The sequence below is a fragment of the Equus asinus genome, chromosome 11, assembly GCF_041296235.1.
Source record: "Equus asinus isolate D_3611 breed Donkey chromosome 11, EquAss-T2T_v2, whole genome shotgun sequence".
Classification (NCBI taxonomy): Eukaryota; Metazoa; Chordata; class Mammalia; order Perissodactyla; family Equidae; genus Equus; species Equus asinus.
In genome coordinates this window covers 10,033,379-10,058,946 of record NC_091800.1, presented here as the reverse complement: position 1 = coordinate 10,058,946, position 25,568 = coordinate 10,033,379, and the positions used below count along the sequence as shown (strand labels likewise).

At 49.1% G+C, this 25,568-nt stretch overlaps 1 protein-coding gene across 3 annotated transcripts; it reads left to right on the top strand.

Annotated features, from left to right (window-relative positions):
• The first annotated feature begins 1,525 nt into the window (after positions 1-1,525).
• Positions 1,526-9,246, top strand: CDX2 (caudal type homeobox 2). 3 transcript variants are annotated; one of them, XM_070520445.1, is made up of 4 exons: positions 3,267-3,660; positions 4,124-4,274; positions 5,810-5,955; positions 6,828-9,246. In XM_070520445.1, the coding sequence occupies exons 1-4, from the start codon at positions 3,436-3,438 to the stop codon at positions 7,092-7,094; spliced, it is 789 nt and encodes a 262-aa protein (XP_070376546.1). In that variant the 5' UTR covers positions 3,267-3,435; the 3' UTR covers positions 7,095-9,246. The 3 variants fall into 3 exon arrangements, with proteins under 3 accessions (XP_044633310.1, XP_014699313.1, XP_070376546.1); XM_044777375.2 differs by lacking the exons at positions 3,267-3,660; positions 4,124-4,274 and adding an exon at positions 1,526-2,312 and having other exon boundaries at positions 5,810-5,951; XM_014843827.3 differs by lacking the exons at positions 3,267-3,660; positions 4,124-4,274 and adding an exon at positions 1,560-2,312.
• The last annotated feature ends 16,322 nt before the right edge of the window (positions 9,247-25,568 follow it).

Genomic DNA, 25,568 nt, shown 5'->3' with positions numbered 1-25,568 from the left:
ATCAGCTTTGTTCCCGATCAGGGGAGATAAAGGACACTGGAAAGAGCTCCAGGGATGACAAGATGAAGTGACAAATACCAGAGAGTGCTTGACAATGAGAACCGACAAGTGCAGATCTGGCGGAGGGCAGCAAGCACCCGCTGGTTCGGGAGCGCTCAAAGCCACCCAGTCAGGCTGCCCGGCCCGCCGGTCCCGGCCCCTGGGATCCTCAGATCCTAGTCTGGCAGCGCCTCTGGGCTGGGGAGAAGGCAGGCGGCAACCGGGGCTGTCTCCCTGCGGGCGCTGAACAGAGGTGGACACCGGCAGAAGCCGAATCTGGTTGCCCTGTGCTCCTGTTGCAGCAGTTCCTGAAACAGGCCTCCACTTCCAACCCCAGGCCCTGTGGACACAGTGTTTCAAAAACCACGGAGGATACTTTCTCAACCCTTCCCCACTGGGCGATTTTCAGAAGCCATCATTAGCAATTGCCCATGGTTCCCCCATCATCCCCTGGAGATGAAAAACAATTTTCTTGGAAGGACGTTTTACTTTGTAAAGGAGAAAGTATTAAGACATATAAATACCTAGGTACCTATTAGGAGAAAGTCTAGGCCCTCTCTTCCTTGATTTTTAACCATATACTTAAGTATACTAAACATATAAGTGTACACCCTGGATTTTCACAACACACAGTGACCAGTACCCTGCTCAAGAAACGCTACCCGCGCTCTACCTCTCCCCTCCTGCTCCCTTCCGTCTCTGCCCTCCTAACTACCTTGACTTCTGCCACTGTTCCTTGGTTTGTAGTTTACTTTTGAGTCTTGAATGTAAATGCTTAAAACAATTGCATTAGTTTAACCTAAATCTCAAACGTGAGATGAACTCGGAGATGCAGCTTGAAGCTGGGGTCACAATTTATCTCGTGCGGAGAACCAGTGGCTTCCCTGGGGAAGAAAAGAAAGGACTGGGTAACTGTTGTTTGGGGCGCGCGGTCGTTCTGGCCAGGCGCGCAGAGCGGGAAGGAACCGGCCCATCTCTTCTGGCTCCGCTCGTCACCTCGGGTGGGTCAGAAACGTTGTCATCAAAGCAATGGCTTCCCTTTGCTTTTCCCTTTGGGATGGAAAGAGCTTCGTGACCGCCCACCCCTCTTCCCCGCAAATGCATAGACACAACTCCTCAGTCTCCAAGACAGATTCCCACCAAGATAGCTCTTTCGCCCTCTCTTTTGCAAGTCTCTTGATTTCATTCTTTGAACCTGTGATTGGAGGTTAAAGTGCACCAGGTTGGAAGGAGGAAGCTCTTGACAATAAAGGTTTGAATATTTAGTTGGGATAGAGTCGCTGTCCTCTCCAAGCTCCCCCCCCCCCTTATCTTTTAAAATGCAAATCGTGTTTCAGGGGGTTGCGCGCAGGGTGCGCGCTGCGCCTCGACGTCTCCAGCCATTGGTGTCTGTGTCATTACTAATAAAGTCTTGTAAACACTCGTTAATCACGTAAGGCCGCCAGCCTGGGGCTCTGCACGCCAGCCTGTGGCGGGTCTTCCCCGCCTCTGCAGCCTAGTGGGAAGGAGGTGGGAGGAAAAAAGGAAGAAAGGGAGGGAGGGAGGGAGGAGGCAGGCCAGAGGGAGGAACCGCCTCAGAGGCAGAAGCGCCGCGAGGAGCCAGCCGAGCACCGCGGGCTGGGGCGCAGCCACCGCTGCTCCTCACGCCCCCTCGCCTCTTCCCCTTCGCTCCCCCGGGCAGCCTCCAGCGTCCGTCCCCAGGCAGCATGGTGAGGTTTGCTGTCGGGCCCTCGCCACCATGTACGTGAGCTACCTCCTAGACAAGGACGTGAGCATGTACCCCAGCTCCGTGCGCCACTCTGGCAGCCTCAACCTGGCCCCGCAGAACTTCGTCAGTCCCCCGCAGTACCCGGACTACGGCGGCTATCATGTGGCGGCTGCGGCGGCCGCGGCCGCGAACTTGGACAGCGCACAGTCCCCGGGGCCGTCCTGGCCCGCCGCCTACGGCGCCCCGCTCCGCGAGGACTGGAACGGCTACGCGCCGGGGGGTGCAGCGGCCAACGCCGTGGCGCACGGCCTCAACGGGGGCTCTCCGGCCGCCGCCATGGGCTACAGCAGCCCCGCCGACTACCACCCGCACCACCACCCGCACCACCACCCGCACCACCCGGCCGCCGCGCCTTCCTGTGCCTCGGGGTTGCTGCAGACGCTCAACCCCGGCCCTCCAGGGCCCGCCGCCACCGCCGCCGCCGAGCAGCTGTCCCCCGGCGGCCAGCGGCGGAACCTGTGCGAGTGGATGCGGAAGCCCGCGCAGCCGTCCCTCGGAAGCCAAGGTAAGCGGCGGCCGCGCCCCGCAGGAGGGCGCCCTGGGAAGGCGCGGACGGCCGGGCCGCTGGGCAGGCTGTGTGGCCAGCGCGTCCTGGGCCGTCCGGGCTGTCCCGGAGCTCCGCGCCCGGAGGGGCGGGGCGGGAAGACCAGTTCAGGGGGCTCTGACCCTCGGGCCCCCTCTAGCTACTGCACCTGGGCTGGTGGGGGTCGGGACTGAATATTTTGCCTCCACCCGCGTTCAGTTTAGGGCAGAGTAGTCGCTTCCTCTTTCCAACAGCCCCTCATTCCTGCCGTCCGAACACTCGGGAGACTCCCGGGCATGTCGGTGTAGCTCGGCTGCACGCGAGCGGAATCGCATCCTCCTCGCTCGCTGCCGCGCGAGCTCGGTGCGCAGCTTCGAGCCGCCGGGAAGGGGGAGCCTCGAACTCCGCCGCCCCCGGCTCTAGACTATTTCTCTCCACGCCCTCCTTCCCCGTCTGAGCCACTCAAGAAGAGTGGTGGCCTGGGGGGCCAGGAAGGCGTCCAGGCGGCACGTGGGGCCAGGTTTGGCCATTCCGGCCAACTTCAGGGAGCGGAGCTACAGCAAGTAGGGAGACCGGGCAAAGCTGCTGTAGCTGCAAAGAAGGTGTTGGCCCTAGGAGGTAAGGGGAAGGGGGCGCGCCCCGGTCTTTGAACCTTTGATCTGCAAAGGGGCTATTACAATCGAAAGCTGGAGGGCTAGGGGCAAGAAGCCGTGGGAGTCCTCTCGTGTCTGCAGAGGGAGAAGGGAAGGAAACCTTGGTGGAGAGTCAGCCGCTGCTCCATACAGGCATCTTTTCTCCCAAAGCTTCCTTTCAAGGGTCTCGGGGTTGTGTGTGTACACGCTTGCATGTTCAAGAAGCTTGCTCAGGAGATGTCCCTACAAAGATCCTAGGTTTGCCGGACTTGGGGGGGGGGGGGGGCTCATTGGTTCGGGGTCTGCCCCTTCTGGTGTCAGGATGTGTGTCAAGGTGGAAAGGAAATGCGAATAGGTGCCGTGGAGAGAGTCCTATTGGCGTCCCCTTTTTACTCCCTGAAGTCCTTTTGCCAGCTCTCTACACTTCCGCTTTTTTTTCTGCCCTCCTTTCTGGCCCAGCCCGGCCGGCATGCATGCAGGTTATGACCACTCTGCAGAGGTTTATAGCCAATTACAGCCGTATAAATCAAGAGCAGCCGTTAGGGGCTGTCTCTGGGCATCGGGTTTGTGCGTCACTGGGCACATGCCAGGGATCGTCCGGGTGGGAAATGCGGCCGCCTGGGGAGAAGGCCACAGGGCCAGCCTCGGAACCTCGGCTTGGTCGCTTCCCCAAGAGGAGGCGCCCTCGTCTGATCAGAGTGCGCTCCCAAAGAAGGCTTCCTTCTCCGGAGCCTCCTTGGGGCGCACCTGGCGGGGAGTGGGGCGGCCTAAGGGAGACCTTTGGCATGTCCCGGGAGAGTGACCGCGGGGCAGGAGCCCGGGTGGGGGTAGAGAAAGGGGAGCCTAGGAGCCCAGGCCGCGGGGTCAGCAGATGAGAGGACGCTGTGAAGTCCCGCGCGGAGGTGGCAAGGCCGCAGTCGGCGCCGGGCGCCCTTGTGATGTTAATGTGGGGAGGCCAGCGGCCCGCGGGCCCGGAGCCCGACTCCTCTGCGGAGCGTCATCTGTCAAGGGGCGAGGGGGGGTTGGTACTTGGCCCGGCCTGCTTTGATATACACCTTCCCAGCCCTGCCATTGTCTCTTTTAGGGCCCGGAAAGAGGGTGGTGACTTTCGCAGTCAATAATGAATTCTGACAAGTCCCTCTCATCTCTCCCCTCCTCCAGCCCCCTTCTTGGTTCCCAGGGGGTGCGGGGCGCCTCCGTGACCCTTGGAGCGTGGGTTGCAGTGCGCGCATGGGACCTGGTCACTGCGTGTCCCGGCGCATCCAGGATACGGGGCAGCACCCGAGAAACATCTGCTCCCTAGCACCCCAAGGCGAGTGTGGTTACAGGAGAGTTCGGCTCAGAGAACTCCTTTGCGCGGCTCCCCAGCCCTGGAGGTGTCCTGTGTGGTTCCAGCCTGGCTCCAGTGCCGGCCCCGCCTTATACGGGCTGCGTGACCTAGTCTGATTCTCAGTCTCCTCGTCTGTAAAGAGGGGCGACTTCCACGGGCAGCCTCGAGTGGGTCTGAGCGTTAACGCGTGTGCCGCGCCCACGCTTGGAGGCTCCGGGGACGCGTTGGCTCCCTGTCCTTTCTCAGGCGCGGGGTCGGGGCCGCTGCGCCCATTCAAATGCGCCTGCCGGCCGTGTTTATGTTAATGCGCCTGGCGGGGAGGGGGATGAAAGCCGGGGCCGCCATTTGCTCAGTAGTGGTAATTCAAACAGAATGCGGTTGTTATTAAGGCATTGAAAGGGCTTTTCTTTGATAAGATCGCCTTGTCCTGCATTGTTTGCGACTGTGTTCCCCTTTCAGCGGCTCGGGGGAGCTCCCTCTGATCCGGCCTGTATCTTCCCAGGGCGCTTTTGTTGTGGTTTGCAAAGGGTTTTACCTGAACAAAGTCGGCCTGCGGGGCATTAAACACCTCCAAGCAACTCCCAGACCCTTTAGATCTTCCTGTAGCACCGGGCACTGGGCAATTGAACCTGTTTTGGTGCAAGAAGACCCTGACCTGGGGCCGCCCGGAGGGAACATCTCCTGGCCAGCACTCTGCCGAGGGACGGTGCCGGCGGAGACGCCAGGCTCGGCCTGCTCCGACTGCGTCGGCACTATTTGTCAAGGCCCTTCAGTAAAACAATCAATCCGAGGTTTAATATGTTGACTCAATCCAATGAGCGTAGATCACCGGTCAGGATAGCTCTGGCGGCGTTTGCCGCAGAAATGAACGGGGGGATTCAAAGGGAAAAAGTGCCAAATGCCAAACCAGGGTGGGCCCGGTGTACCGTGTCCCCAGTGGGAGACGTTTGCTGCCTGCCAGACCCCAGCTGAGAATTCCACCAGATGGGCCCACCCTACCTGGGGGATGGTTCTGGTGACTTGAGGGAACCTGGCAGCTCCCGCACCCCCTTTTCCACTTCTAATAAAGCAACCAGAAAGTAACCCCCCCTCCCAGGACGTGTACCCAGAGTCCCAGCTGTTTTCAGCGTGGGCTTCCCTCTCTGGTAGGCCTGAAAGTCTCTGTTTCCGGAACTCTGATCTGCCCCTCTGCCTTTGGGCCCCGCCGCTTCAGTGCTGTTTTGTTTTACCAAAAGGGTAGTTGGGCTCTGCTATCTTTTGTGTATATGACGTTTTAATTTTCCTTAATTTTTTAAAACCGCTTAACTCCAAGGTTAGTTTAGTTGTCCGAGATAGCCCCACACCCCCCACCCCAGGACCCTCTGGGGGGTCTTGTCAGACAGGCAGGAACTGGCCAGCCCCGGCCCCCCAGGGCGGTGGAGGAAGAGAAATGGCCCCGGGGTTAGGGAGGTTTGTCATTACCCATGACTGATGGGCGGCCTCGCAGTGCTCAGCCCCAACTTCTCCTTCCTCCACAGTGAAAACCAGGACGAAAGACAAATACCGAGTTGTGTACACGGACCACCAGCGGCTGGAGCTGGAGAAGGAGTTTCACTACAGTCGCTACATCACCATCCGGAGGAAGGCTGAGCTGGCTGCCACGCTGGGGCTCTCCGAGAGGCAGGTGGGCACTGTCCTGCTCCCTCTGGGGCCCGGTCACCGGTCACCGTAGGGGGGAGTCCCGCCAGAGAGTTAGGAGTGGGCCCGGGAACCCACCTCGTTCTGTGGGCAGAGCAAAGGAAAAGGATAGAGAGCGTTTTCCTTCTGAATGCTTTTTAAAAACCTCCTTTCACCTCTGTCTCTTTTTGATGTTGAATATTTTTTTCTCTTTTGGGGGGGTCCGGGAGGTCCAAGAAAAAACTGAGTATTAGTTTAATCCAGAATTCCATTTGGGTCAATAAAGATTTAAAGATCTTTTCTCTTTGTGCCCAGCACTGTACCTGGGGAAAGAATTAACATAAGACCCCAATACCTGCCCATAAAAACTAGAGGGGTGAGGTTTGGCTTATGAACACTCTACATAGTTTAGGAGAAACAAACCCGATGCACAGCCAGGAAGCGCCACGTTAAGTCTCATTCTCAGCTTCAGGGTGAGGAGTATTACATTACACTTTAGCTTTGAGAGGCCAAAGGTTACCATTCTGAAGCCCCTCCAGCACTGGCCTCCTCTTGCTCTGTGTGGAAAGGGCCTTACAGTTTCTGTTTCCTTGGTTCTGAGACTCTGAACTTTTCCAGTGAAGTTGTAGATAAAGGCTGCTTTGGAAAGAAATCTAGGGAACAAGGAGGGAGGAAGGCTCCCCCTTCATGAGGCTGAGTCGGGCTGGGGGGGGGGTGGGCTGCAGCACTCGGCTGTGTCGGGGTATCCAGTGAGAAGGGTTGGGGGTCCTCTGTCTTTGGTTGCAGAGGGAGATAGTGGTGCTGGTGCTGAATGCTGTTCCTTTTTTCCCTGACTTCTTCTGCATCACTTTCCATTTTTCTCCGCCTTCCCATTTCCAGGTTAAAATTTGGTTTCAGAACCGCAGAGCGAAGGAAAGGAAAATCAACAAGAAGAAGTTGCAGCAGCAGCAGCAACAGCAGCAGCAGCCGCAGCAGCCACAGCAGCCGCCGCCTGCACCACAGCCTGCCCAGCCGCAGCCAGGTCCTCTGAGAAGTGTCCCGGAGCCCCTGAGTCCTGTGTCTTCCCTCCAAGGCTCGGTGCCTGGCTCTGTCCCTGGGGTTCTGGGGCCAACCGGGGGGGTGTTAAACCCCACTGTCACCCAGTGACCTACAGTGGCCTGCAGCAGCAGAGCAATTCCAGGCTGAGCCATGAGGAGCATGGACTCTGCTAGAATCTTCAGGAGAGACCCCTCCCTTCCCACCCACAAATGTACACCAACTTACCCAGCTCTCAGAGAAAAACTGGGGGCCAGGAGTAAAGACAAGTGGGGTTGGAGGCCTCAAGGAAGACATTCTCCCAGATTTTGACTTTTTCCGGTCTGACTCTTTCTGTCCCCGAGGAGAGGGTAAATGATGGGGGCTTTGTTTGGTACTGGCAGAAGCAATGCCTAGACTGGCTAAACAGACCAGGTTTCCAGCCCCCACCTCCCCAGCTCTTTGCCTCCAAACTCTGCAGGATGCATCTCTGGTGGGAGCTGAGCAGAGAGGCACTCCAGGGAATGCCAATGCTTGGAGCCAAGATGGCTACTGCCTGCTCACCATCCAAGGACCAGCTGGCCCCTCCTGCCTCAAGGGCAGGCAAGATTTAAACTGCAGAAGCCAGAGGCAGCTAAGATAGAAACCTGGACCTACCAAGGACTGCAGAACCCCCAGGTCTTTGTCTTTCTTCTCTTCCCTGCCCAGACCAGGAAAGGCTTGGCTGGTGTATGTGTGCTGTATGGTGTGAGGGGGTGGTTATTGGACTCCAGGCCTGACAAGGGGGCCCAGGACAGAGCCTTGTTTAGAAAGCCTGTCACCAGAGCTTCTCTGGGCTGAATGTATGTCAGTGCTATAAATGCCAGAGCCAACCTGGACTTCCTGTCCTTTTCACAGTCTTGGGGCTGATGAAGAAGGGGAGTTTTTGTTGTTGTTGTTGCTGCTGTTTGGGTTGTTGGTCTGTGTAACATCCAAGCCAGCTTTTAAAAAGCCTCTGGCTCCACGGGGAGAGAAGTGATATGGTGAAGGGAAGTGGGGGGTATTTGAACACAGCTGAATTTTTTCTAAAAAGAAAAAGAGATAAACCAGCTTTCCAGATTTCAGATTCTGTATTTATTGTCTTCAGATTTTGTCTGGAATTATTATTTTCTTAAGGAATTAAGTATCTTCTCTACTTGCAAGCTAGAATTAGAAAAGTCAGGGAGTGGGTAGTGAAGGTTATCTGGACAACCTCATTTTACCCCAGAGCGGCAGAAGCCCGAGGGAGCAGCTTCTGAGACCTTCCCTGCCCCCAAGCCGGAGCCCAGCCTAGGATTGTGGAATGTATGGTTCTCCTGGGGGTGCCTTTGGGCGAAATGCACATCTGAATGGTCAGCTGCTTCCCAGCTGCCAGGAGTTATGGGGGGTGGAGGTGAGAGAGCCCCTCAGCATCTCCTCACATCCACACTGAGGAGATTGCAAGCATTCCCTTCAGCAGCGATGCCCTCCTCCCTAGGGATCCCCCACAATCCAGCGAGTTAAACATAAGCATTAAGTAAAAATATTTATTTTCTGTTTTCCCGAGGCCACAGTTCCATGAACATAGTCTTTCTGCAAATCGCTGGGCGTTTCCTTGAGCCCTTTGTGCCTCCACCCCTTCCTTGCCCTGTTCTGTGCCATTTCCTTGTCCCATCGTCTCCCGCCCACCTAGCCCCACATACAAGAATTCCCGGGCCAGTATAAGGACATCCTTTTAGTGATGGTGCTATTGTCTGGCCGATCCGCTGGGGACCGGGCTGCTGCCCTTGAGGTTTTGGTTCTGGAAGCTGCCGATGTGGACACTGCCGTCGGGGCCCGAGGGAGAGGGCTTTGCCCTCCATTTCGGTCTCCCCACAAGCACCTTCGAGCCTAATCAGCGCCTCAACAGAGGGAGAAGGTGCCCTGAGGGCTGGGGAGGATGAACAAGGCTTCGAGACATAACACCCCCTGCAGCAGCTCCCTGATTCCGCGGCCCTTGTGGGGGGCGCGTCCGGCTACGGATGGAGAAAGGGGCGCCGGACTGAGAGCGCCTGACCCGCCCCTCGGGGGCATACGCGGCCCCCCGGAGGAAAGCCGCGTGGGGGTCTGCGGAGGCGCGGGTCCCGTTTCACGGTGGCTGTGGTCCCCCGTCCCCCGGGGCGTGGGTGCCGGGAGGGAGCGCGGGCCCCGCGCCCGGCCGAGCCCACCGCCCGCCCCCTAGCCGCCGCCGCGGTTGCTACGCGTTGCTGTGAAACGCCTGTCAATAAACCCTGTTTGGACAGTGGAACGAGAGCACAAGGGTTGTTTGCTTAGTGGTTAGAGGTTCAAAAGTCGGCATTGTCCTGCTGCAAGCGATTACAAGTTCCTCCCCTTCCCGGGGCTCGGCCCCGCGCCCACGCCCGCTGCGGGCCCGCGCGCATCCGGGCGGAGGAGGGCGCCCGCCGCCCTCGGAAACGCACGGCCCCGGCTCCGAGAGCGAGCTGCGGCCCCGGCTCCAGGCCGCGGCGACGGCGAGAAGCGAGGGCCCTCGCCGGCCGCTGAGGCCGCCGCGCTGCCCGCGCCGAGACAGCACCCCTGGAGCAAGCCGGAGGGGACAGGGGGACCTGGCGCGCGTGGGCAGCACAGCCTCAGGAAGCTTGGGGTCGGCGCCGGGACGCCCGGGTTTATTTCTGACGGGCTGACTTCGGGTCTCCGAGCGCCGGCCGGGCGGTGGGGTACCGTCGGTGGGGTGGCCGCCGTCACACGGCCCTCCCGGCGCCCAGTCCTTGGCTCGGCCGCTAGGGGGCGCGCGCGCTCTGGGAAGAGCTGGGGCCCGCGCTCCGCTTTACCTCGGAGCCCACCCGGAAAGGGGCGCCGCCCTCGCCGGCTGGGAGGGTGCAAGCTCCAGCGCCTGCCGGTCCGGCTGCTCCGAACTGGGGCAGGCCGAGGCTTCCCCACGAGCATCACCGGCCCGTTGAAACTCAGTCCAAACTAAGTTAGGTGCGGGAGACTCTGGGTCTGTTGAATGTTTAAGAAAAACCAATTTGGGGGAGGTAGCCACCATTCTCAAAACGTCTTTTTGCACAAGATGTTTCTTCAAAAAAAAATTACAGTAATGTGGGTACGATCTTAATATATGGAAAGACTGAGAACTTAGGATAAATACGGGGGGGGGGGGGAGGAAATGTACCAGTATTGTGGAAGTCATGTCAAAAAAGGTATATACGGAGAAAAAACAGCCTGAGTCCTTTTTTACCCCCATAAACAATTCACGGCTTTAATGTGCTCATTCAATAAAGTTAACGAGATGGACTGCTAATGAAAGGAATGAAAGTTTCAATGAGTTTCACTTCTTTCTGATAATATCTAGTAAGAGGCCCTCATAGTCAAGAAAACTAATCTTAAGCAGAAATCCTAATGCATAAACAGCAATATTCTTGCTGTTGTTCACAACCACTCAGGAAAAGACAAGAGAAGGCAACAAGCAGAAATAAAGAAATCCCAGCTACAGAATCTTAAGAAGAGATTATCTGCTTTTTAGGGGCACTGTTTGCACCTTATTTTAGAGACAGGCTGCTATTTCCAGTTTAATGACCTTGGGAAGTTCACGACCACTGAGCCACCACTCCCTCATCCCTAATCTGGGGAGCAAGTGAGTAATGTAATCGAATGCAAGTTATAGCATACACTGATGATTAGACCCCAACAATGACATGAACTACTGCCTTTTCTTTTGGCAACAAAGATTGGCCCTGGGCTAACATCTGTTGCCAATCTTTCTCTTTTTGCTTGAGGAATATTGTCGCTGAGCTAACATCTGTGCCAATCTTCCTCCACTTTGTATGAGGGATGCTGCCATGGCGTGGTTTGATGAGCGGTGTGTAGGCCCACACCTGGGATGGGACCAGCAAATGAACTCAAGGACTACACGACCAGGCCGGCTGGAACTACTGCTTCTTTTTATCATGACCATCTTCTGCAAAGTGCTCTAGGATCGTTAGAAGGGTCCAATTATCCTTCGAACAAGGATACTTTCTCAAATCACAATACAATAACCCCTTCCCAGAAGTTTTTCTAATGCATTCAGCTTTGCTTACTTTGTCAAAATAGCCTCAAGTCTGTTGTGTCTTGATTTCCACTGCCTAGGTATCTGCAAAGAATCTCCAGTCAAAGCACGAACTGACATTCCAGAGGTGAAGTTGTTACTGATACACACAGCTCACTTGCCCTTTCATCTACCAGAAAGCATATGCCCCAACACTTCTAGTCATACTCAGGAAAGTCAGCTTAGTTGAGGACGTAGCTGGGAAACTCCATCCGGACACTTTTAGCCAAAAGAGGCAGAGGCAGATACTCCAACAAGATAGCGTTAAAAGTTTCTTATTTTGAAACAATGTCCACCCCAACATTTCAATATCAATTCTGTACTCTTCTGGGATAGCTGCTGTGGATTTAATTCTTTCTGCCTGGTTCATCCCTTGAAGTCATTTTAAGGTAGACATTTTATTCTAGTCTCCATGATTTTCTCTTACTTTGAAACGACAGCAGATCTTGTGTTAAATTAGTTTTGCTTTGAAGGATCAGGAAAACATTCATAGCTAAATGATGTAGATTAACTTGTAAATATTTAAAGTGAACATTTAAATTATTTTCTTAAATCACATTTAGACTATACAAACTTCCAACCCCTATAATTCTTACATTTGGTCAATTTTCTCCTTTTACCTCCTACCTTTCTTCAGAAGGATGAATACAATTTTAGGAAACCAGGTAGGTTTTATTGACAACTGTGGGACGAGCTGATAGTGGGCCCAAACAAACACTAAATGTCTTCTTTACTTAGCTACAAACCAGAGGGAATATATGCTTCTCATATCATTACTTTCTTGAAGGTTATGAAATTAGATCTAGAAAAAAAACCTCTCAAATTCCAAATCAGGAAAATAGAATATGTCAGTCCCAGAGACTATACCAACACTTACCTTGACATTCTTTTTGCAAGAACCAGCTTAGAAAAGGTGGGGGCAAACACAAAGGTGACCTGTGGGTTCCCAAACATGGCATTTGTTTTAACAACAGCTTTTCCAAATTGGAATTTGTCATTGACCTCAGTGGAGACAGATAATAGCAACTAAATTGCCGGAGCCCCAAAGCTCAATGACCAGTTTGTTCTTCTTTCTGCAGGATCCTGGGGATTCTGTGCTAGATATCTAATCCATAAAGTAGAACACAACCAATTTTGATTCATGAAGAAGAGTTCTCTGAGATTAAATGGTACCAAACCATCCCTTCACACACGTACACATTTACTTAAAAAATAATATTCAGGTCATGTATCAGGTTTATGTGTCCAATATTTTATTGGTAAATAGGAACCCAGGCATTTGGTGCATTTTAATATTTGTTTTAATTTCTAGGAAAGGAATTCTTTTCCAATTGTTCACGTGTTATCTCAGGACTTTCAGGACTGACAGTCTGCTATCACAACACTTGGTATCTGCAGTATGACAATAAGAGGTTTTATACAAGTAGCAGTTGATAAATTCCTCTACAACCTCAGGAAAGCAAACAGTGTAAAACAATGTAGGAGCTAAAGTCATTGCAGCACAAACATACAATTGCTTGTTGTGTGGCACTTAAATAATTATAACTTATTGACGATTAGTTGAATCAGTGGCAAAGATTAAGTGCCTAAACCACAGATAGGAGTTGTTAAAAATGACCTGGGCAGGCTCTTTTACTCATGAAAGACAGTGCGTTGTTCCTTCACTCTGCGTATCTAATGTATTAAAAACAACAACTACAACAAAACTCAACAGGTTCTGTCTTCAGCGCCCCCCGCCCTCCTTTTTAGGCAGAATCATGATAGAATGTATGTGCATTGCCAGAAACAGAAGAAAGACTTAATTAAGCAAGAACAAGGGACCATTGTCCAATAAATAACAACACAGAAGCAGGCAGGAAGAAGAAAAAGAGAGTGTTTGTCTAGAATCCACACACAGAAATAAAAATGTGGGCCTGCCGGGTGGCATAGTGGTTATGTTCGTGGCTGCTTCCACCACTCGGGGTTTGCCACGCTGTGGCAGCGTCCCCCATTAAAGTCGAGGAAGACTGGCCTGAATGTTAGCTCAGGGACTATTTTCCTCAAGCGAAAAAAGGAGGATTGGCAACAGATGTTAGCTCAGGGTTAATCTTCCCTACCAAAAAAATAATAATAATAAAATAAAATAAAACTGCAATTTCCCCCTCAAACCACTTTATTAAAAACGCAAATTTCAGAAATCCAAATTCCTCTATTTTCATTTGTTCCTGTTACAATTTTCACCAGACCTGTGAATTTTATACCACCACCTCTGTACGTTCAGATATCTGTTGGTGATACATTGTTGTACATATTAGACACTGATTCAGAACGACAGTTCTTGGTCATGATCTTAAGTCCACAGAAAACCATTTATTTCTCATTTCCAGGGTTAGAGTCTTGAAAGGTTATGTTTGCTCCTCCTGGGTGGACATTTGGCCAGAATTGAGAACTAAAAGGCCAAATGACCAAGTGAATTAAACGACCAAATGATCGTGCCATCTGAAGCTGTTCAGCAGGTAAAGCTTTCGATGGACTTGATTTTACTGAATAAAGCTGGGCGCTACGTCCGCAAACCTGAAGCCGGACGAAACGGGCTAGCTCACTTCCACCTCCCACCTCTGCCTCAGAGAAATGAGTGTCTGGATCTGAGTCCTTGAATGTTTCAGACAGAGAAACACAAGAAAATTTTGCTCCTGCCCAAACAGGCCGGTTGTTTCAAACGGGCTTGGGGGAAGTGTTCGGCCGCATCAGGCATCTGAGCGCGGCCGCAGCCATCAGGGAGGCCACGGCCCCGGCGGCGGCGGCGTCGCCCCTGCCCTGCAGCCGCCCGGACGGTCAGCGGCCGGCCCGGCGCCACGTGCCTCCCCGAGCGCTCCGCGGCGCCTCCGGGGCGCAGGTGTCCCCATCGTTCCCGCCCTCGGACGCCCGGCCGGCTCCTCGCCTGGCCAGCCGGTGTCAGACCGACGGCCCCGCTCCCGCTCAGCCCGGGGGCTCCCGGAGAGTTCTGGCGGGGAGCGGGAGCGCAGCCCGGGGCCGGCGAGGTGCGCTGGGGAGGCCGCCCCGCCGCGCCGGGGCCCCGAAGTCGCGCCTTCAGATTCCGGGCACGTTCTTTTCCTTCTTTGGCTCAGCTTGGTTTCTACAGTTGCTTTTGTCATCAGAGAGAAGCGTGCCACGAGTTTTAAAGGGCGCGCCCGCTAGGGGACGGCGGTGCGGAGCCGGGCCGCAGGGGCGGTCTCCCGCAGAGGGCTCGGGAGGGAGCTGCGCTCGGCTCTCCGCCGGGCGGCCCCGCTCGCCGCCTCGCCGGCTCCGGCGGGTCTCCGCCTGCGCCGCGGCCGAGCGAGCGCCAGGGCCCCGGCAGGCGGCGCTGCTGCTCCGGCGGAGCGGGCGGAACGGCGGTCTGCGTCCCGACCCGGCCGCGGACCCGAGAGCTGAACGAGCGAGGCCAGCCGGCGAGGGGCGTCCCGTGGAGACCCTTCCCGCCCCCTCGGTTGCCCCTCCGGGCAGAGGGCACGGGCCCGGGGGTCCGTCGCAGGGGTGTCGCCTCGAACAGCGGTGTGAACGGACCTCCACCTTTCCTCCTGGCCCGGCCGCGCCGTCGCGCTTTCTCCCGGGTCCGCCTCCCAGCGGAGAAACGTCCCTGGTGTGCCCTCCGCAGGGCCCGGGGATTTTCCAGCTGAAATGAGTAGTGGCGGGGAGGGCTGACGCCGGACCGGGCCCCCTGTGCGGGGCGAGGAGCAGGGGGAGCGGGCGAGGGCGGGCTCGCTCTTAATCTCGGCTCCCGGCTCAATAATTGACTCAAGGTTTCCTCCGCCTGCCAGTTCCCTGGCCTGCAGCGCTGCCCTTGACTTCCTGCTTTGTGAAGCCGGGCAGAGAAAGGCCAAGTCTTAATAAAAGTTAATATTAATAGTGGTGGAGGCGCGCACGGCCTTCTCCAACGCCTCCTCTTCCCCTCTGCCTCCTCTTCCACCTCCTCCTGTATTTTTTATTTAATTGGCGATGGGCCTTGCAGTTTGGGGTCCATTTCGGAAATAAGGACGCTGTAATAAGGCCAGTTGGGCCGCGGGCTCTGTAAGGCGCGTCCTCCTCCGGTTCGCAGGAGCCCCGAGCGCCGCAAAGACCGGGCGGGCACACAGCAGCCGGCGTCCGCTCTAAGGCCCCTGAGACCGGGAGAGCGGCGGGAGGGACACGCACAGAGAGGGGGCGGGCAGAGCCAACAAAGAAGAGGTGGGGGCGGGACGGTGCGGGAGCGTGAAGCGTTCAACATACGCCGAACTAGAAAAGGCTACAAACCGATACCGTGAAAAGAATACCTAAGAGTGTCGAGGACACTTTTTTCCTAACGCGCGGGCAAAGGATTCAAACGTACTCTCTCCCATAGCAAGGTCTGGTTTGGTTTAAGCCTTTACAAGATAAAGCAAACTAAGGGCTTGCACAAACAATCTTTTCCAACAAATTTAAATAATGCAGAGGTGTGAAAAAAAGTTAATTTCTCCATTCTTTCAGTCCCACCACTCTGGGATACCGATGTTAACACCCTGGTCCATGTCATCCGAGAGTTTTTGTGCTTACACAGCATATACTGCATATCATCTTCTTCCGGTCTCTCTCTCTCTCTTTTTTTTTAAGACGTCATACTTTACTTTGTGACTCGCTTTTATCCCTGAATAATATATCATTACATTACATATAATCCAGACTCATTACATATAAATCCGACTGATTCTTTTTAATGGCCATGCATTTTATAAATTTGGATATACCAGAATTTTACTCCTTCACTTAGTCAGCAATTTCTTTGAATGGTTATTATAGTCTAGGTGCTGGAAAAACAGCATTAAGACCACAGATAAAAAAATCTCTTTTCTTGGAGGGCTTACATTCTAGTCAGGAGAGACTGAAAAAAAAACTATATTTACTATTTAACTGATTCCATACCGAAGGATATTCAACTTGTTGTCAGCGTTTTGCTTTATAAATGGTGCAAAGGTAAACATATCTTTACATGTATCTTTTCGTATCTTAGTATTTTTTTTTTTTTTTTAAAGATTTTATTTTTTCCTTTTTCTCCCCAAAGCCCCCCGGTACATAGTTGTGTATTCTTCATTGTGGGTTCTTCTAGTTGTGGCATGTGGGACGCTGCCTCAGCGTGGTCCGATGAGCATTGCCATGTCCGCGCCCAGGATTCGAACTAACGAAACACTGGGCCGCCTGCAGCGGAGTGCGCGAACTTAACCACTCGGCCACGGGGCCAGCCCCCGTATCTTAGTATTTTTAAAGAATAGATTACTTAAATTGGAAATGCTGAGTCAAAGAAAATGCTCATTTTTTTTTTTTTACTTTAATAAATATAGTCATTGCTTTCCAAAAGGGTTTAGCAATTCACACTACCATCACAGGTGCCCGTAACTGAGCTCCCCTTTCTCCATAGCCTCCTTGCACTAGAGGTTATCTTTACAGTTTTTGGTAATCTAAGGGACAGAAAATGGTCACGAATTTAGTTTAATGGAGTTCTCACACATCCCAGGCCTTGTGCTGGATTCTTTAACTTAAATTATTTCATTTAATCTTTGCAACAACCAACATCCATCCACATAATATAGATTCTAAGGCAGGCCTTTCTGACGTCAAACACCATGCTGTTTCAACCACTATTGAGTCGGATTTTTGAATGAGGCAGACTTTCTAAGTATAAAGACAAAGTGAGAAATTCTAAAGAAAACAATAGATAGCTATCAAAAATGTCATTTCCAAAGCTTAAAAGCAAATAAAAAATTTAGAAAAGTATTTGCTATGAAAATGACAGAGGATTATTATCCTTAATATATAAAGAATTCAATGCAAAATGATAAGAAAAACACTAGACTTCTAAAAAAAATCATCAAATAACAAAACTTTTAAAAATCCAATACTCAGTGCTGGTGAGGTTATGATGAAACAGGCAACTCCCATACTGATAAGATTGTAAATTAATATATTTTGGATGACAATTTGGCAATGCATTTTACAAATTTTGAAATGCTCACACTCCTTAAGTTCAGTAATTCCACATCGAGGACTAATGTAAGGAAATAATCAGAAGTAGTGAGTTGGAAATGTGTCCAACATTAAAAGTTTGCATAACTAAATTATGATATACCCATTGAATAGAATATTGTATAACAATTAAAGCTGCTGTTTTCAGAGTGTTTAATGATCTGGGGAGTACTTACTCCTTTTGATTCATACATCAAAAAAAGCAGGATACAAAAGAATATAGACAGTATCATCTTTTGTAACTATGCAGCTGTAGGCTGAAAAATGGCCCTCTAAAAGTTATCTGTGTCTTAATCTCTGGAACCTGTGAATGTTATCTTGTATGGCAAAAAAAACCAAATAAACCAAAAAACCAAAGCCAAAGTCAAAACCAAACACCAAAAAACCCCCACCCCAAACAGTCTTCGCAGATATGATTAAATTAAGGATCTTGAGATGAAAAGATCATCCTGGATTTTTCATGTGGGCCCTCCAGGCCGTCACAAGTATCCTTACAAGAGACAGAGGTAGATTGCATGCACGCGCACACACACACACACACAAGTGATATGAAGAAGGAGCAGTGAGAGATTTGATGCTGGCCTGGGAGATGAGAGTGATGCAGCCCCAAGCTATGCAATGCCAGCAGCCACCAGAAGCTGGAAGAAGCTGGAACAGATAATCCCCTACAGTCTCCGGAGTGTGGCTCTGCCCACACCTTGGTTTCAGCCCAGGAATACAAATTTGGACTCTGGCTTCCAGACCTGTGAGAGAATAAATTTCTGTGCTTTTAAGTCACCAAGTTTGTGCTAATTTGTTGTAGCCGCCACAGGAAGCTAACACAGCAGTGTTTTTATTGCTGTATAACCAACAACTCCACACTCGGTGTCATATAACAAGCATTTCATTACATTCATGGATTCTGTGGGTCAGGAATCTGGACAGAGTACAGCAAGAAAGACTTGTCTCCACTCCACGGTGTCTGTACCCTCAGTTAGGAAGACTTGAGTGGCTGGGGCAGAAATCATCCAGAGGTTTCTTCACTCATTTATTTGGTGCCTAGGCTGAAATGAGTCAAACAATGGGCTCGTTTTGGATCCTTAAGCAGAATTTCTCTTCCTGTGGCTTGGGCTTCCTCACAGCATGGGAGCCTCAGGGTTGTCAGACTTTTTACATCGTGGTTCAGAGCTCTAAAGGTTTGTGTTTCCAGTGAGCAAGATGGGAGCTGTGTGGCCCTACTATGACTTAGCTTCAGAAGTCACATAGTGTCACTTTCGCCACGACTTTCAATCTATTGACTAAAGCAGTGACAAACCCTCTCAGATTCAAGAGGAGGGAAATAAATCCACCTCTCTGTGGGAGGACTATCAAAGAATTTGCAGCCATGTTTTAAAACTGCCACACTTAGTCCCATGCCCACGTATTATTTACATTCCGACACATCCAAGTTCTCTCCTCCTAAAGTTTCATCTTGTTAAGACTTTGGGCTTAGGGTCCAGGTCTCATGGGATAAATCAGGTCCAGGTGGATATTAGGCTCTTTGAGTTAAGTGATGGAGTATGGTTCCTCTTGATCTGAAAATTTAGGAATTAAGGAGACAAGTTTTCTGCCACTTCTCCCTCAAGTAGACCCAACATACAATGGTGGGACAGATAAAGGATAACTGCTATACAGACTTCTCTTCCAAAGTGGAGAAAACGGAAGTTCAGAGTCACTGATTTATATTAATTCTGGAATCCATCTGAGCATGTGTTGCCCACTTATGGCTTAAGACTCCACCTGCTCCCTGGGAGTGACTATCTGGGACTTTTTCCTCTGCCCTCTGGGCCTTTGTTGTCATTCTCTGAGTCATCCTTCCTTTTTCCATAAAAAGTAGTCAGTGTTTGCGATTTTTTCAGCCTGCTTTCTGCCTGGAAGTTTGGGGAGCCAGAGGCCTCATTTCATTTTGTACTATCTCTGTTCCTTTCAATCCAAGCTGAATATAATTCCTTTAAAATCTCTGTGGATTTCTTATGTTTTAATTTATGAAAATCGATTCCATTGGATAAAGCTGCCCACAACTCTCTGAGATAAGCCCTTCCCTACTTTGAGCCCCCACGAGGCTGTTGTGCAACGTCTTTAAGATTTTTAGAAGCCCTGTTGTTTAAAAGAGATTATTTGTAAGCCTTGCCCTAAATCCCTAGAAGGCTTGAAGAGGTTCGAATTGAGCCATCTCAAAATATGCCTCTTTGGCATAAAGATTATTTTGAGCTGAAGGCGGTTGAGAGTCAGCAGATCCAAGGAGAGTTCTCTGCCCTACCCTTTCCTGTCTCAAAATGGGGCATAACTTTCCCTTTGTGAAGGCATCCCCGTCTCCTGTACCAGGAAGAGGAGCACAACTCATCATGGAGGTGGCGAGTCAGCGCTTAGATGAGTCTGCAGAAAAAAACCTCACTAAAATAACCTTAACCTGCCATTTATCTCCTTCATGATTTTCCTAGTCACTTCCCCACAATTTCTCAAATCTTGAAGCTCAAACCCCCCTTCCTTTGTTAAAATGGAATATAAGCTCCTGAATCTAGTGACTTTGAGTTTCATTTCTTTTCTTTGAACTTTCATGCAGGTAAAATATTAATGAAATTTGTGCTCTTTTTCTCCTATTAATCTCTTTCGTCAGTTAAATTCGAATTCCCCCAGGCACTGAACCTAAGAGGGTAGAGGAAAATATTGTCTACCTTGACAAAATCTTTTGTTGAGTTGAGACAGTCTATGGAGCACCCCTTATACCTTTCTTAGGTCCCACAAAGGGCTTTAAAGTCACACACTTGGCTTCATTCTTTTCCTGAAAACATGTTTTCTTGACAGTGCTCTGGGTTTGATCTTTGCTCAGAAGTCTTTTCTTATTTTGAGGATCCCTTGCTGGATAAGTCCCAGCTGAGCCCTTTACATGTCCTCTTAATTCTACTTGAAAACAGAATCCTTTCGCATTTTACATAGGCAGCTGGAATAAGCTGGTGGCGCCCTTAATACCTTGTCCACTGAGTTTGTTAAGTCATCGAATTCCCTCTTTTCCACGCTAGTGCCACCAAGCATTCTGCCAGTACATAAAAAATGCCTTCTCTCCCTCAGTTCCGATAACACTTTCCTCACTTTATTCAGGCCCCCACCATCGGCTTTCCCAATTCTCACTGCCATCCAGTTCCCAGACAAATGCCATGTTTTAGGAATTTTTATGGCAGCAACCTACGTCTAGGTACTCAATTCTGTTCCTGTTACCTATTACTGTGTAGCAAACCACCTCAGACAAAACTATTTTAATATGTTCATGGGGTCTGTGGTCAGCAGCTCAGACAGGGAAGAGTAGCTGTTTTTTCTCCGCCATATCTAGAGCCTCAGTTGGGAAGCCTTGAGTGGCTGGAGGCTGGAGTCATTGGAGGCTTCCTTATTCACATATCTGGCACCTTGTTTGTGACGACTCAGAGTATAGGCTCAGCTGGAACTGTCAGCTGGAATCTCTGCACTTGGTCTCTACACGTGGCTTGGGCTTCCACACAGCTTGACGGCCACAGGGTTATCACTTCTTACATGGTGGCTCAGGGCTCCAAGAGCATGTGTTCCCAGCAAACAGTGCAGAAGCTGTACGGCCTTTAACGACCTAATCACACTGAGTCACTTCCACCATGTTATATTGGTCAAAGCAGCCACAAACCCTTTAGATTCAAGGAGGGAAGACAAATATTCGACTTCTTGATGAAAGGACTGTAAAAAACACGTGGTCTTGCTTTAAAATAGCCACATGCACACAAGTGTATTTATACATATGTGCATAGAATACAGACTGAAAGGAAATGTACCAAAACATGAGTGATTGGGAGAGAATCACAGCTGTGGTATTAGGGGCGGTTTTGGTTTTTCCCTTTTTTTTTAGACTCTCCTGTATTTTTCGGATTTTCTATAATTATATTTATTTTGTATTAAACAATATTTTATGTTTTACTTTTTATGATGACAAATTTCAAGGACATTCAAAAGACAAAGTATAAGAAACTCCCCTGTACCCATCACTGAACTTCAATGATGATCGACTCACAGCCAACCTAGCTTCATTCCCATCTCCCCAATGTTCTGAGGAAAATGCAAAATATCATATCAATTCGTCTCTTCATATTTTGGAATGTATCTTCAAAAGATATGGACACTTTTATTATTATCCTCCCTTAAAAACAGCGCTTCTGCACAGCAAAGGAAACTATCAACAAAATGAAAAGGCAACCTACTAGATGGGAGAAAATATTTGCAAACCATATATCTGATAAGGGGTTAATATCCAAAATATGTAAGGAACTCATACAACTGAATAGTAAAAACTCAAACCATTGATTCAAATATGGGCAGAAGATCTGAATAGATATTTTTCCAGACAAGACACAGATGTACAATGGGCACATGAAAAGATGCTCAATATCACTAATCCTCAGAGAAATGCAAATCAAAGCCACAATGAGATATCACCTCACACCTGTTAGAATGGCTATTATCAAATAGACAAGAAATCACAAATGCTGGTGAGGATGTGGAGAAAAGGGAGCCCTCGTGCACTGTTGTGGGAATGTAAATTGGTTCAGCCACTATAGAAAACGGTATGGAGTTTCCTCAAAAAATTCAAAATAGAGCTACCATACGATCCAGCAATTCCACTTCTAGACATTTATCCAAAGAAAACAAAAACGCTAACTCGAAAAGATATCTGCACCGTCACACTCATTGCAGCATTATTCACAATGGCCAAGACATGGAAACAATCTAAATGTCCATCAATGGATGAGTGGGTAAAGAAAATGGAAAATTATTGAGCCATAAAAAACAATGAAATCTTGCCATTTGCAACACCGTGGATGGACCTTGAGAACGTTATGCTAAGTGAAATAAATCAGACAGGAAAAGATTAACACCATATGATCTCATTTTTATGTGGAATCTAAAAAAAATCAAAAAACAAAACAGAGCTCATGTATATAGAGAACAAATTAGTGGTTGCCTGAGGTGGGGAGTTGGGAGCGGGTAAATGAGTGGAGGAAGTCAAAAGGCACACATTTCCACTTGTAAAATGAGTAAGCCCTGGGGGTGTAATGTACAGCATGGTGACTATAGTTAATAACACTGTGTTACATGTTTGGAAGCAGCTAGGAGAGTGGATCTTAAAAACAAAGTGGATAAGAAAAACAAATTTTATAACTATGTACGATGATGGATGTTAACTGGACTTGTGGTGATCGTTTTGCAATATATACAAATATTTAATTATTATGTTATACACCTGAAACTAATATAATGTTATGTCAACTATACCTCAATTAAAAAAATAGCAGTTATTCCTTAATTTCATCAAATGTCTAGTCTGTGTTCAAAGTTACAATTGTCTCATAAGTCTTGTAAATGTTTTTATTTCATAGTTTTATTTGTTTAAATTAGGATATACAAAACGTTCACAAATTACGATTGGTTGGCATGTCTTTTATGGCTTTGTTAATCGATAATAGAGATTAACTCAATTTCTTTGTTTTTTTAATCTTACAGTTTATTTGTTGAAGAAAACAGGTTATGTGCCCCATGGGGGTAGCCTACATTCTGGTTTGTTGATTATGTCGTCATGCTATATGCATATTTTTTCATATTCCCCTTTTCTGAGATAAGTGGTAGTATACCATACGTATGAGGAGTTATTTTGAAAACATGACTGATGTAGCCAAAATGGGGAATCTAAACAGGTCTCCTGAAATTTCACCAGGGATTGTATTACAGAGGATCAGAGGGCAAAAGTGGTGGATAAAATGAAAAGTATAAAGAAATCCATGGAGGATATTTGCATCAGGGGAGGAAAAAGAAGAGGGAAGCAAATGTGTCAGAAAATTATAATCTAACAAGGAGAAAACAGTGAGAAGCATCAATGACAGGCTGCGAAGAAGGGAAATGCTAGTTATATTGAATTCACTCTTGTATTCATTCCTTGAATGAGTCATTCCCTATTTACCGAGCCCTTGTCAAACACAAGACTCTACATTGTATTTATAGCGTTGATAAAACTATTAGAGGAAAGTCAAAATGGAAAAAGGAAATATTTAGAAAAGTATGGAAATACTTTATATGGTTCCCCAGACATTTGTTTGGCCTAGCATATCTCAGAACCGTAGGTCGGAACACAGAGGAAGGAGTGGGCTATAGCAGGCTTTCTTGGATGATGGACCATGTCAGAGCTGGCCAAGCCCCTGGGACAGGCTCCAGTTCTAGGACTTGAAAACCGTCATTTACAATGAACAAATTTGAAGAATTTTTGCAAACTTCTACTAATTTATTTTTTGAAAATATCTCCTTTTTTCTTCCAAACGTGACAAAGTCATTGTGAAAAATACAAACCATCAGAAATATAAATTATTAAAAGTGAAAGCCCTCCCAAACCACTATTAAGGGCCTAGCAGATTTTTCCAGATTCATATTAGTCTTTTTTTCTGCTGGCAAACATTTACGAAGCTCTGAACTTCTAGGACAAAAAATAAGTTCTTCTTTAGAACTTGGCTAATGATAGTTTATGTAGATCACAATGTAAATGTTAATTTATCGAAAGAAGTAAGTAACCTGCCTATGGTCACACAGCTAGTAAATGGCGGATCGAGGATTCAAACCCAGACAGTTGAACTTTAGAGCACAAGTGATAAGGGCTTTCTGGGGCAGTGCCATCCAGCAGAAATGTAATCTGAATCACATGTGCAGTTTTAATTTTTTTAGTACCAGTATTAAAAAGTAAAAAGAAACAGCTGGAATTGATGGTTATATATTTTATTTAACCCAATGTATCCAAATTATTATCATTTTAACATGTAAACAATATGAAAATCATTAACGAGATTTCTACATTTGATGTGCATTGTGCACTTCCGGCACATCTCAGTTTGGAACAGCCGCATTTCAAGGGCTCAGTGGTCATGTGTGGCTAGTGGCTGCTCTATTGGACAATGCAGGGCTGGGAGTTTGATTTGTTCATTCAATAGATGTTTACTGTGGGCCCACTATGTGCCAAGCATCATGCTGGGTGCTGGGGAATCAGTGATAAGTGAGACATGGAGCTTACATTCTAGTGGAGGAGGCAGATGAAAAACAATAAGTAAATAGAGTAAATAAGTACACACCACATATGGATAACGTGAGATTGTGACCATTGCTATGAAAAAAAAAAAATGAAACAAAGAGATACGCAGAGAATTACTAGAGGGATTACTTTAGAGAGGGTAGCCAGGAAAGATATTTTTGCAGAGCTGACATTGGAATAGAGACCTAGGTGACAAAAGCAACAACGATCACAACAACAACAAAAGGCTAGTTATTTTGGACTGCTTATAATATTCCAGGTGCTGCTCCAAGTGTTTTCCATATATTAACTCACTTCATCTTCACAAAAACCTAATAAGCTGGATCTATTATTATCTTCACATTCCAGATGAGGAGACTGAAGTGCAAGAGATTAAGCAAATTGTCCAAATTTACACAGTAGCTGTGAAGGAGCCTCTTAAGCAGATCTTGGGCAGAAAGGCTGTCCAGGCAGAAGAATTAGCAGGTCAAAGTCTTGGGGGAACCATGGCTGGCTCAGTAACGCCCAACCATCTCCAGGCCCTCATCCCTAGAGCCTGTGAGTGTTGCCCTATAGGGCAAAAGGGACTTTGCAGATGTGATTAAGTCAAGGATCTTGAGATGGGGAGATTATCCTCAATTACCCAGGTGGGCTCAATGTAATCTAAGGTCCTTATAAGAGGGAGGCAGAGGGAGATCTGATGACAGAAGATACGATGACTATGGAAGCAAGAGGTCGGCGTGATGGGAGGAAAGGGCAGGAGCCCGGGAACGTGGGCAGCCTCGAGAAACTGGGAAGGCCCGGAAACAGACTCTCCTCTGAAGCTCCAGAAGGAACCAGCCCCGCTGACACCTCGATTTTAGACTTCTGACCTCCGGCACTATAAGAGAAAAAATCTGTGTCATTTTAAACCACCAAGTTTGTAGTAATTTGATGACAGCCACACAAAAGGAATGCAGGAACTATGTGTGTGTCCTTTCTCTGTTCTCCTTCTGGCCTCCAGGTTTGCCCGAGGTGTTCTCTGGACACGCAACACCATCTCCTCAGCTTGCCTACGTCCAACTCTGCTAAGATTTCCCCGAATCCCACAGGCTTGGTTTCTCCTTCCTCTCTATTCCCTGAGTACTTTGTATATCCTTTCTTACACTGTATTATAATGTACCCTCTTACTTATCTGATTCTTGTTTTCCACAGTGGACTTCTTGAGGGTAGGGATCCTATATTTTGACTCTTTCGATCCCTAGTAATCAGCACAGGGCCTGACAAATAGTAAGGAGTTCATTCAAGTTTATGGAGTAAAAGCAAACAAACAGAAAACTACAATAAGGACTCGCAAAGGCAACTTGCTCAGCAGTCCCTGGCACTTCCACTAGGTTCTGACAGCCGCGGAGGGTGGAGCAGTGTCTTACCATGCCCACACTCCCGCTCCCCG

Coding starts and splice junctions, on each gene's coding strand:
- CDX2 (XM_014843827.3), top strand. CDS start 1,778: ATGTACGTGAGCTACCTCCTAGACAAGGACGTGAGCATGTACCCCAGC. Junction 2,313..5,809: donor GCCGTCCCTCGGAAGCCAAG/GTAAGCGGCGGC, acceptor CTTCCTCCACAG/TGAAAACCAGGACGAAAGAC. Junction 5,956..6,827: donor TGGGGCTCTCCGAGAGGCAG/GTGGGCACTGTC, acceptor TCCCATTTCCAG/GTTAAAATTTGGTTTCAGAA.